A 12,684-nucleotide genomic window follows, 5' to 3' on the forward strand; every position below is an offset into this window, starting at 1 on the left:
CAGCTTGCGATTCAAACGCTGGGGAAGGCAGACCCCCATTGCCTCAGACTGTGAGGCCCAGAGAGCATGGGGATGGAGGAAGAGGCTCCTGGTCTCTCAGCGGATCAGCGGAGAGTAGCGGCAGGAATCCATCTTGGACCCTGGCCCCCACACAAAGCGCCACAGTGTGGTGAAAAAGGTCGCCGGGTTTTGACTAGTGCTCAGGGCGCTGTACCTGATAGCGTAGGAGGTGTGATAGTCCTGCCCAAGAAGGAAAGACAAACGAAAACAGTCAGAATGACAGGAATAATGATTGAAATACCAGTCATGAAGCTAACCAAACAGAAAATAAAGGAATTAACCAATGAACAAATAGAAAAACTTTCCGAGGCTCAGTTCAGAGCTATAGTCATAAGGCATCTTACAGAATTAACAAAAGATATTGAACAAGACAGGGAAGGAATGAAGGCTAGCCCTGCTGAAATGAACAAAAACACATACAAGACAAGTGGTGAGGAAACGAAAACCAGACATCAAATCAATGAATCAGAACATAGAGAAGGAACAAACAGTCAACCAGTGCAGAAAGAGGAAACAAAAAGTGAGGACTATGAGGAGAGGCTCAGAAACCTCTGGGACAACTATAAGTGAATGAACATCGAATTATAGGGTTGCCAGAAGATGAAGAAGAACAACTAGAAATTGAAAAATTATGTGAAAAAATAATGAAGCAGAACTTCCCTAACTTGGGGAAGGAAACAGACTTACAGGTCCAGGAAGCACAGAGAGTTCCAGAAAAACTGGACCCAGGGAGAACCACTCCAAGACACATTATAATCAAAATGTCAAAAATTAAAGATAAAGAGAATCTTAAAAGCAGCAAGAGAAGAAAAGAATTATGTACAAAGGGATCCCAATTAGACTACCAGCTACTTTCTCAAAGGAGACCCTGCAGACAAGAAGGGACTCACAAGAAAGAGTCAAAGTAATGAAAAGCAAAAACCTATAACCACGATTACTCTATCCAGCAAACTGTCATTCAGAATAGAAGGGCAGAGAAAGTGCTTCCAGGACAAAGTCAAACTGAAGGAGTTCATTAGATCCAAACCACTGTTATATGAGAGGTTAAAGGGACTGGTTTAGAAGGAGGATCAAAACTATGAACATTAAAATGAAAACTGTATCACAACAACCAACAACAGAAGCTAGGGAATTGAAACAAAGGCAAACTAAGTAAGCAATGAGGGTAGAAAAAGAATTATAGGTACGGGGAACATATTGGGGGGAAGTCAGCGGAGAGGGAGAAGGGGGAAAAGGGAGGAAGATGATGCAGGAATTAAGAAGCATAATAGGAGGGAATGGAGTAGACAGGAAGAGGTTGAGAAGAACTATATGCACAACCAATGGACATGGACTAAAAGGGGTGGGCAACTGGAGGGAGGGGGTTCACTGGGTGGAGGGGAGCAGAGGGAAAAGAAATTGGGACAACTGTAACAGCATAATCAATAAAACATTTTAAAAAATCAATTGAGAAATGTGTATTTTTATTTACTCAAAGTTTATTTTAAAATAACAATTTGCACTGCTTTGTGTAGCCTGTCCTTTGGTGGAGGGGGAGCCAGTGGTGCCCTTGGCCCAGTTTTGGCAGGGCTCTGTGAGGTGTTCCTCTCAATGATTCTGTAAGCCATCAAGACGTTATGAGAAATCCGTCTGCTGCTAGATTGGATTTTGCTGTCTATCCACTGACCAAAACAGGTCAAAAAAGTACTTTCTACAAAAAGGACCAAATATGCTGTGGTTAGGATTGTGGCTCTGAAGGCTGACTGTACCACTGGCCTGCTGACCTGAGACGAAAGTGTTCTGTGTGCTCCACTTTCCTCATCTGTAGGATGATGTTGGCATCTATCTCATAGGATTGGAGTGATGAAGAAATGAGATGACACATGCCTACCACTTGTAACAGTGCCTGAAACCTAGTAATTGCTCATAGTGTTTGTTTTTATAATATTGAAAAGTAGTTTAACACTGTAACAACTAAATTAAATATTTTTTGAGAACTCAAAAATTCCCAAAGACGAACCTACTTAAACTAGTATAAAAAGTAGTATAAAATCCTTTTGGCTAAAAAAAGGCAAAATAAAACTGATATCAAAAAACAACTTTGAATTTGGCTGTTTCAGAGAATGGCTTTCTTCAAGGAGAGGATACAAAGCATGCACTTCGCAACTACGTTCTTTTCCAAAATTAGTGGAGTAGCTTGGCATTTTATCTCTGATTCAAATTAGACTTACTTGCATTTTTTGTTGTTTTGTTGCTTTTTGTTGTTTGTGTATGTGTGTGTGTGAAGGAAGGGCTTTTTTGGTTAAAACACAAACAAAAACAAAAACTGAAAACTAGCTTTGTAGCAGAAAGACTACTAGTCATGGAATAAGAAAAGACTGAAGGTTACATTCAGTAACAACCTAGGACTTTCTAGTACAAATTTTTAAGATTATCAGAAAGAGTATGTTGTCTAATAGAGAATATTCTTTTAACAACCATGCAATGAGATGCATTGTTCATTTCCTCTGAACTATGACTTTTTAAAGCAGAGCCCTGTGTTCTAATGTAAGGCAGTCATCTCTGCCACTGTGATAACATCTCTGCATTTTGGTTTCTTCACCAGTAAACTGAGGGATATAATATCTTCTTCATGGGGTGCCATGAGAATTAACTGAGTTGTTGCTCAGGGAAATGCCTGCACCAATTTTGGGGTTGGTATGTGCTCAGTACTCATTAGCATCTTTCCCTCTCCCCTAAAAGACCAAAGCAGAAGCTGCATTTATTCCTATCTATGGAACTAAGAGTGGGGGCAATATTTTATCACCCTTTAGAGGATGGCAATATATCCCAAGATAGATGAAGCTAATAATCAGAAAACATAGTCACAAGTTTGAATTCTCTTCCTTTATCCTATGCTAACTTATACAAGGGCAGAGAAGAGTCCAGAGAAGAAAAACAACATTAAGCCTGTCCTTTGGCCTTGGACAGTCTCCTTTCTCCTGAGAATCCTTCAGATTCTACAGTATCACTCATTTCTGCCCCGATGGCAAAACCTAGCCACCACCCGTCACACTCTAAGGCGCTGGGAGTCTCTTCTGTTTCTTAAGAGGGTGCCAAGATTCTTGACTGAAGTTGTTCAACCCAATAAACAAAGAGTCTTCCATGCAGGCAGAGCTAACATTTATTCAATCAACAAATGCTGAGTGCCTGCCTGGGCCACACACTTAGTCATTGGGATACACAGAACATGTGATCAGTCAACATGGAATTGCATGACATCAGCTTGCTTATGTCACCCAAATGTCAGTGAATAAGTGACAATGTGCACAATGTTTCATTAAACACCGATTAACATGATAACCACAGCTGATGACATCACAAAAAGCCAAACCCAGAATGCAAGAATTGCAGAGCACACAGACCATGGTCCAATGCAGCAGGAGCTGGCTGGACTGCTCAACAGTCCACTTCATGGATGAACAATTTTACTAGGATCTAAAAATTCATTTCTAATTCTCAAACTTATATGTTTTCATTCCTCAATAAAGAGTGAGCCAAACAAATAAATGATGAAATATTGACCATGAATGCAAATATTTCAAGACTGGATCGGGAAAAATCTAACATCTTTATCAACTGCAGAGTGAAAACTATGGTAGGCAGGTGAAGATGACCAAAGTTTTTCTGAGCATAACATAAGCACGTACAAAACTCTTAACAGCACTGTTATCAACAAATGCTTCTGTTGTTGCAAATACCATCTTCAAAAGGGCGGTGAGGAAGAGTGACAACAGAATAGAGCTATTTTTTCATCTCCAATATGGCACTTCCTGGTCCACGGTGCTTAGCACTGCAGATGTTGCAGAACTGTGCAGGAGAATTCTAAAATGTAATTTAAAAACACAGATTAAAAAAAATCTTCTCTTTCTATTTTCATATTCAGAAATATTATGGCAGCATCTGTCAGGGGACAGGAGGGTGCTATGAAATGTCATTTTTTCCCTTGAGATTATTGCTGGTTCACATTCCACCTAGAATAGCTGTTATTCAAAGGACAGCCCACAGCAAAACAAGCCCAACGTGACAGAGGAACGTGACACTAAAAAAGAGCAGTGTCATGATACAGAAATCAGGTTGAGAGAGCTATAGAAACATAAAATGGTTCTCACTGTATCTCACATCTCTGAGTTTAATAGTCATCAATTTTACCCGAACAAATTCACTTAAATGAATATGATTTTATAACACTTAGTACAACATATTAAACACTTCTACATTTGAGAATTAGATGAATTAATTTCCTTATATGATATAAAACTATATTATAATTTTGAGAACCTACAGGGCCATAGGATGACAGGCTACAATTTTGAGCATATCCCTCTGACTGCATCCATTTCTCTTTAGTTGCCTAGCTGCCAACTCACCATGCTGGGCACGGGCAGGCACTCCTTGTGGAACATATGCCGGCAATGAAAGACCACCACACTGAAGGGCTTAGCTGCATCTGGGGGTAGAGGGCAGAAAAGAGAGGATTCAATCGAAGAAGCAGGTCAGAAACTTTAAAACCAGTCTTTTTCTTTTTTCCTTATCCTCTCATCCCTCTCCCCTTTAGCAAGCTTTTTTTTTTTTTCCCCTCTCTGTGTGGATGTTTTATTATATTTTTTAATTTTAAAATTTCACATATAAGTGAAATGATATGGTATTTTTGTTTCTCTTTCTGACTTATTTAACATAATACCCTCTAGGTACATCCATACTGTTGCAAATGGTAAGATTTCATGTTTATTTTTTTATTTTTATGGCTAATAGTCCATTGTATATACCCCATTTCCTTTATCCATCCATCTATTTATTAATGACAACTAGGTAGCTTCCATATTTTTGCTATTGTAAATAATGCTGCAATGAACATAGAAAGTACATGTCTTTTTGAATTAATGTTTCCATTTTCTTTATATCAATACCCAGAAGTGGATATTTTAATTTTTTTGAGGAATATCCATACTTTTTTTCCATAGTGGCTGCACCAATTTATAATCCCAACAGGGCACAAGGGTTCCCTTTTCTTCACACCCTCACCAAAACCTGTTACTTGTTGATTATTTGATGATTGCCATTCTGACATATGTGAGATGATACCTCACTGTGGTTTTCATTTGCATTTCCGTGATGATTAGTGATGTTGAGCATCTTTCCATATTTCTGTTGGCCATCTGTATATGTGCTCCTGGGAGAAATGTACATTAAGGTTCTCTACCCATTTTTAAATCAGATTGTATGGTTTTCTTAGTGTTACGTTGTATAAGTTCCTTTTACATTTTAGATGTTAATCCCTTATTAGATATATCATTTGCGAATATCTTCTTTCATTCAACAGGTTGTCTTTTTATTTTGTTGATTTTCTTCACATGCAAAACCTTTACAGTTTGATGTAGTCCCATTTGTTAATGTTTCTTGCTGTTGTTGCCCTTTCCTGGAGGAGACACATCCCAAAAGATATTGCTAGGAGTAATTTCAGAGTTTTGCCTATGTTTTCTTCTAGGAGTTTTATGATCTAAGGTCTTAAACTTGTCTTTAATCCATTTGGAGTTTATTTTTGCATAAGGTCCAATTTAGAAAGTGGTCCCATTTCATTTTTTTGTGTGTTCATATCTGGTTTTTCCAACACCGTTTACTTAAGAGACTATTTCTACCCTATTGTATATTTTTGCTTCCTTTGTCATAGATTAATTGACCATATAAGCAAGAGTTTATTTCTGGGCTATTTTATTCCACATTGATCTATATGTCTGTTTTTATGCCAGTATGCACTGTTTTGGTCATTTTAGTTTTGTAGTATGGTTTGAAATCTGGGAGCATGTCACCTTTCCCTTTGTTCTTTTTCAAGGCTTCTTGGGCTGTTTGAGGTTTTTTGTGGTCCCATATACATTTTAGGAATTAGCATTTTTAATAAGGATTTCAGTGCCTCTGCAAATGGCTTCAGGTAGGAGTGAGGACATTTTACCAATATTAATCTTTCCAATTGTGTATGGTCTATTCTCCCACTTATTTGTATCTTTTCCAGTTTCTTTAATATCTCACAGTTCTCTCAGGAAAGGTATTTCACCTGTGGTTAAATGTATTCCTAGGTATTTCATGTTTTCTGATACAATTGTAAATAGGATTTTCTTAATTTCTCCTTCTGATCATTCATTATTGTTCATAGAAAAAAATTTCTGTGTAATGGTTTTTGTAGCCTGAAATTTTACTGAATTGATTTATTAATTCTAATAGTTTCTTGGTGGAGTCTTTAGGGTTTTCTATGTAAAGTATCATGTCATCTGCAAATAATAAGAGTTCTATTTCTTCCTTTATATGCCTTTTTCTTGTCTGATTGCTGTGGCTAGGACAGTCCTATGATGAATAGAAGTGGTAACAGTGGGCATCCTTATCCTGTTCCTAATCTTAGAGGAAATTCTTTCACCATTGAGTACAATATTAGCTGTGGGTTTGTCATATAGTCTTTGTAATATTGAGGTATGTTCTCTCTATACCCACTTTGTTGAGAGTTTTTATCATAAAAGGATGTTAAATGTTGTCAAATCCTTTTTCTGCTTCTACTGAGATGATAATATCATTTCTCTTCTTCATTTTGTTAATGGGGTGCATCATGTTGATTTACAGATAACAAAGCCTCCTTGCTTCCTTGGAATAAATCTTACTTGGTCATGGTGTATAGTGCTCTTAATGTATAATTCAGTCTGGTTTACTAATATTTTGTTGAAAATTTCTGCATCTATGTTTACCAAAGATATTGACCTATAATTTTTTCTTTTCTGTAACATCTTTGTCTGGTTTTGGTATCCAGGTAGTGGTGGCTTCATAAAATGAGTTTGGAAGTTTCTTTCACTTTAATTTTTAAAATAGTTTAAAAAGAATAGGTATTAATTCTTCTTTAAATGTGTGGTAGAAATCCCTTGTGAAACTATCTGGTCCTGGGTTTTTATTTGTTGGGAGTTTTTTTATTATTTGTTCAATTTCATTGCTAGTAACTGATCTGTTTAGATGTTATTTCTTCCTGGTTCAGTCTTGTAAGAAATTTATCCATGTGTCAAATTTGTTGGCATGTAACTATTTGAAGTATTGTTTAATGATTCTTTGTATTTCTGTGGTATCAGTTGTTAACTTCTCTTTTATTTATGATTTTATTTACTTGGACTCTCCTTTACTCTTGATGAGTTTTGTTAAAGGTTTGTTAATTTTGTTTATCTTTTTAAAGAACCAATTCTTTTCTTAAATAATTTTTTATTGTTATCCCACCCCCTGCTCCCACAGTCAATTCCCACACTGTTGTCTATGCTTGTGGATTATTTATACATGTTCTTTGTCTAGTCCCTTCCCCTTCTTTTTACCACCATCCCCCTACCTCTTCCCCTCTGGTCAGTTTTAGTTTGTTCCATGTTTCCATGCCTGTGATTCTATTTTGTTCATTAGTTTCCTTTTATAAGTGAGATCATACGGTATCTATCTCTCACTGACTGGCTCATTTCACTCAGCATAATGGTCTACAGTTCCATCTTAGTTTCACTAAACTTTTCTATTTTTTAAAAAAATTTCTATTTCATTTATTTCCATTCCAATCTTAATTATTTCCTTTCTACTGTTTACTTTGGGTTGTATTTGTTCTCCCTCCAACCCCCAAGTTCTCAAAGATGTAGAGTTAGATGGTTTATTTGGAAATATTCTTGTTTCCTGTGGTAGGCCTGTATAGCTATTAACATCCAACTTAGAACTCTTTGCTGTATCCTATAAATTTTGAAAAGTTCTGATTGTATCTTCATTTGTGTCAAGGTAGTTTTTGAATACCTATTTGATTTCTCCTTTGATTCACTGGTTGTTTAGTTTTCATGTATTTGTGTCCCACCCCTCATTCCCCCACCCCCAGTTTTCTTCCTATAGTTAGTTGACTTTACTCTCATGCCATCACAGCTGGAAAAGATGCTTTATATGATTCCAATCTCTTTGAATTTAATGAGGCTTGTTATTTGGCCTAATATGTGATCTATTCTGGAGAAGGTTCCATATGCACTTGAAAAGCTTCGTATTCCATTCTAAAGTTTTTGGATGAAATGTTCTATTAAGTTGAGCTGGTCTAATGTGACACTTAAGGCCATTATTTTCTGATTAACTCTGTCTCAATGATCTATCCATTGATGTTAGTTGAGTATTAAAAATCTCCATTATCGAATTTCTCCTTTTACCTGTTCATTAACATTTACTCTATATAATTTAGTTGCTCCTATGTTGGGTCACAAATATTTATGATTGTTAAATACATTTTTCAGATTGACCATTTTATAATTATGTATGTCTTCTTTGCCTTTTTGTTACATATTTTGTTTTAAAGTCTATTTAGTCTAATATGAGTATTGCTACCACAGCTATTTTTACATTTCTATTTGCATGAAATATCTTTTAGCATCCCTTTACTTTCAGTCTGTGTGTGTCCTTTGATTTGAAGCCTCTTGTAGGCAGAATATAGGCAAGTCCTGTTTTGTAATCATTCAGCGACTCTATATCTTTTGATTGAAGAATTTATTACATTTTGCATTAAAATTATAACTATGCGCTTATTGCCATTTTGTAAATTGTTTTGGTTGTTTTATAGTTCTGCTCTTTTTCTTTCTTCTCTTGTTCTCTTCCCTTGTGGTTTGCTGATTTTCTTTAGTTTTTTTTTTGTTGTTTGTTTGTTTGAGTTCCTTTCACTTTATTCTTTGTGTATCTATTGTAGGTTTTTGATTTGTGGTTACCATAAGGTTTATGTATCACTCTATATCAATAGCAGTTTATTTTAAGCTGATAGGTGTTTATAAGTTTGAATATGTTCTAAAAGGACTATATTTGTATACCCCTCTCCATGCTTTAAGTTTTTGATGTCATATTTTAATGTTTTTGTGTCGTGTACCTCCTTCTTGTAGTTTGAATTGAATTTGGTACTCTTGTTTTTTGACCAAAATGTAGTAGCTTTTTAACATGTGATTTGCTACTTTTTAACATCTGATTTGTTGTATTTAGTAAATATTTGGCTTTACCCAGGATATTTTTCTTTTCTCATATTTTATTTCCAGTTATGGTCTTTCCTTTTTACTTAAAGAAGACCCTATAATATTTCTTGTAGAGCCGGTTTAATGGTGATGAACTCCTTTAGTTTTTGTTTGTCAGGGAAACTTTTCTCACCTTCAATTCTGAATAACCTTGCTGGGTAAGTTACTCTAGGTTGTAGGTTCCTTTCCTTCAGCACTTTAAAGTCATCCTGCCACTCTGTAAAGTTGCGGCTGAGAAATCAGCCTTTTGGGGTTTCCTTTGTATATAACTACAGAAGCCCCTTGCTATATCTCGGTTCACTTATTGAAGCCTCACTGTATCATGGGATTTTTAAAAACATTATTATATTTAATTATTTATCGTGGATTTTTTGCTACATCGCGGGATTTTGTGGTACTATATATGTATGTTGTTAAACTTACATAGATTTAAGAGTGTAGAATAAATTTAAGGTTCCTACTTCATGGGGGGGGGGGTCTGGAATGTAATACCCACGATAAGTGAGGGAATACTGTAGTTGTTCTCTTTTGCTTTTCTCAAGATTGTCGCTTTATATTTAATTTTTGCCAATATAAGTACAATATGTCTTGGTGCAGGTCTCTTTGGGTTTATCTTATTTGGAACTCTCTGTGCTTCCTGAACCTGGACATCTATTTCCTTTTGTAGGTTAGGAAAGTTTTCAGCCATTATTTCTTTAAATGACATTTCTGTTCCTTTCTTTTCCCTTTGGGACCTCCATAATGCAAATGTTTGTGTGCCTGATATTATCCCTGAGGTCCTTTATACTATGTTTTTTAAAATTCTTTTTTCTTTTTACTGTTCTGATTGATTTCCACTAGTCTGTCTTCCACATCACTGATCCATTCTTCTGTATAAGCTAACCTGTTATTGATGTATTTTTCATTTTAGTTATTGTAGTCTTCAGCTCTACTTGGTTCTTTATTCTACTTTCTAAGATTTTGTTGAAGTTCTCCCTAAATTCCTCCATTCCAATTTCAAGTTTGTTGAGCATCCTTATGTCCATTTCTTTGAATTATTTATCAGGCAAATTACTTGTCTCCATATCCTTAGGATTTTCTTCTGGAGATTTTTCTTACTCTTTCATCTGAGAGATAGTCTTCTGTTTTCTTTAGTTTGACTTTCTATTTTTGTTATATAAATTAAGACACAATAGCCACCTCTCCCAATCTTGAAATAAGTGGCCTTGTATAGAAGTGGCCTCTCTGTAGGGTGTGTCTGCTTGGTGGTTTTCACACGCCAGTTGGAGCCAAACAAGGGACTATGGCAACTGGGGGACTGGCCTACCATACCAGAGCAGCTCTGGGTAGGGAAGCCAGGTACAGCTCCTTTGCCTGGAGCTAAAAGAGCTCAGGTGATGTATCAGGGAATGTGCTGTGGTGATCTTGCAGATGGGCCAAAGCACTTGGATATAGCTCTTGCCCACACAATAGAGCTGCAGGTGGTGGGAGGAAATGTAAGCAATGGTTCTCACTGGTACCCCTGGCCCAGGCAGTTTCCATAGCTCCTGGAGAGCTCCCATGGTTTCCCATCTTTCTCTACTTGTTCTCTTTTTCTAGTTTGTTGTTCAGAAGCTATTCATTTAGCATTCAGTTGTCTCTTAGGAGTAACTGCTCTCTATGAATGTGTATATTTCAGTTTGTTCATAGGAGGAGGTGAGTTCAACGTTCTACTACATCACTGCCATCTTGAATCTATATCTTAAACCAGTCTTTTTTTTGTTTTTCATCTGTTATCGTACTTTAAAAAAAATTAACTTATTGGGATGACACTGGTTAATGACATTATATAGGTTTCAAGTATACAATTCTATAAAACATCATCTGTATATTGTATTGTGTGTTCAGCACCCAAACCAGTCTTAATTAAAGTCCAGCTGTAGTTAAATGAACTGCCTTAGGACGACTGCTTATTTATAAATGCACTCCTGAGGTGGGGTGGTGGTGCGAAAAGTATATATTCTATTCATGTTGCCATGTGAATCACAGGTTACTTGCTTGGCTTTTATGCCATTTACTACAACTACAAACTGGGGACAATTTCATAGAAAATTTAACCATATTTATTTTAAAAATTAGAATCAGTACATGTATGTGAATTCCCCGCTGCTACATAGAACTGTTACATACCACACAGTGACGTCAGTTTTGTAGCTTTATAGAAATGGTTTCTGCCAGTTCACCTACTGCCTTTGTCAAGACCATCTATTGATTTCAGGGCAGAAATATGTTAAACCCTGCACTGTACTGTACTTCTGCAGGAATTTAATCTAACTGTACAGTGTTGGTGTATGCAGTCTCTTTCTATTTAAAACACAATGAAAGCTCACTTCTTTCCCTGTGCCCACTGAAGTTCGTAATATCAACAATTAAAATCCAAACCTATTTATTTCCTCTATAAAAGGCCCGAAGTGGAAAAACTTTTCATGCTCCTGCCATATTAAATAATCCCTTAAAGTTAAATAAACGCTACATCAACTAGGTCATTTAGTATTTCTCTAAGATGAATTTATATTAAAAACAACAACAAAGATTTTTTTAGTATCCCAACAATGTTCTTTAATTTCTACTTTTAAATTATGGACCTCTCCTCTTCGCAGGTCATATGATCCTGTGTAAGGTGCTTTGATTATATATGAAAACAAATAAACCAAGAATTATAAATAAGCACATGTTTATGTCTCTTAAGAAGTCACTACTCCAATTAGATGGGGGGTGGGGTATTATGTTTCCACTCAAATGTGAGGTAATTTAGGTGCCAAAACCATATAGGAGAGAAAAGATTTTAAAAAAAGGGAAAGCTATCTATTAAAAAATGTCCCACATACACACAGTTCTTCAACCTTGGAATTTAAACAGGTTGATGGTAAGTTTTCATTTTACTTTGTTTTACTCTATAGCAGTGCTTCTCAAACAATGGTCCCTGAACCAGTAGCATCAACATTACCTGGGAACTTGTTAGAAATGCAAATTTTCATATTCTACTATGGAATTACTGAATCAGAACCTTTTAGTAGGACCAGTATTCTGGATTTTAAAAAGCCTGCTGACTTACAACACAGTTTCAGATCCTCAGCTCAAAAGAATGGCACTACCACCATGCAACTAAGCAGAGATGTGGGCTGAAATTCTTCTCTAAACTGGAGTATTCTGTAAGTGATATAATTTTATTAAAATTCCACTCATCATTATCACATATTGGGGGACTTCTTTTCCCCTCCCAACCATCTTACCTGATGGAAGAATAGGAGAAAGGCATGATTCACATATATTCTCCTCTGCAAGGAAACACATACACTTGAAATTACACAATGTTTCTCATTTCTATTTGCTCTGTTTCTTCTGAAAGCAAGGCATATAGTTCCAATATGATTATTGCAATTTTACCCACCATCAACCAGAATGCCTTTCATCTGAGTTCGATGCATTTTCTTCAGTAAAGACAGAGAGTCGGCTACGAGAATTTTTTTGCAGCCTTCACGGAGCAGAATCTAATGCACACAATTTAAAAGAAAAGCCATCTTAAAAAGATTCAAGTATTTAGGGAGGGGACCCAACT

The 12,684-nt window shown here is 36.2% G+C and overlaps 1 protein-coding gene across 2 annotated transcripts in view; it reads right to left on the minus strand.

Moving 5' to 3' along the window:
- Nucleotides 1-3,184: 3,184 nt before the first annotated feature.
- VPS41 (VPS41 subunit of HOPS complex) overlaps nt 3,185-12,684 on the minus strand; it is a 233,952-nt gene continuing 224,452 nt past the window's right edge. For both annotated transcript variants that reach the window (XM_090287373.1, XM_090287372.1), the window contains 4 exons: nt 12,517-12,616; nt 12,359-12,403; nt 4,449-4,528; nt 3,185-3,903 (listed from right to left, as the gene is read on the minus strand). In XM_090287373.1, the coding sequence (XP_090143499.1) occupies nt 3,823-3,903; nt 4,449-4,528; nt 12,359-12,403; nt 12,517-12,616 (306 nt within the window). In that variant the 3' untranslated portion in view covers nt 3,185-3,822. The remainder of the gene's footprint in view (nt 3,904-4,448; nt 4,529-12,358; nt 12,404-12,516; nt 12,617-12,684) is intronic.

This window comes from Furipterus horrens, unplaced genomic scaffold (assembly GCF_987537825.1).
Source record: "Furipterus horrens unplaced genomic scaffold, mFurHor1.1.pri manual_scaffold_9, whole genome shotgun sequence".
Taxonomy (NCBI): Eukaryota; Metazoa; Chordata; class Mammalia; order Chiroptera; family Furipteridae; genus Furipterus; species Furipterus horrens.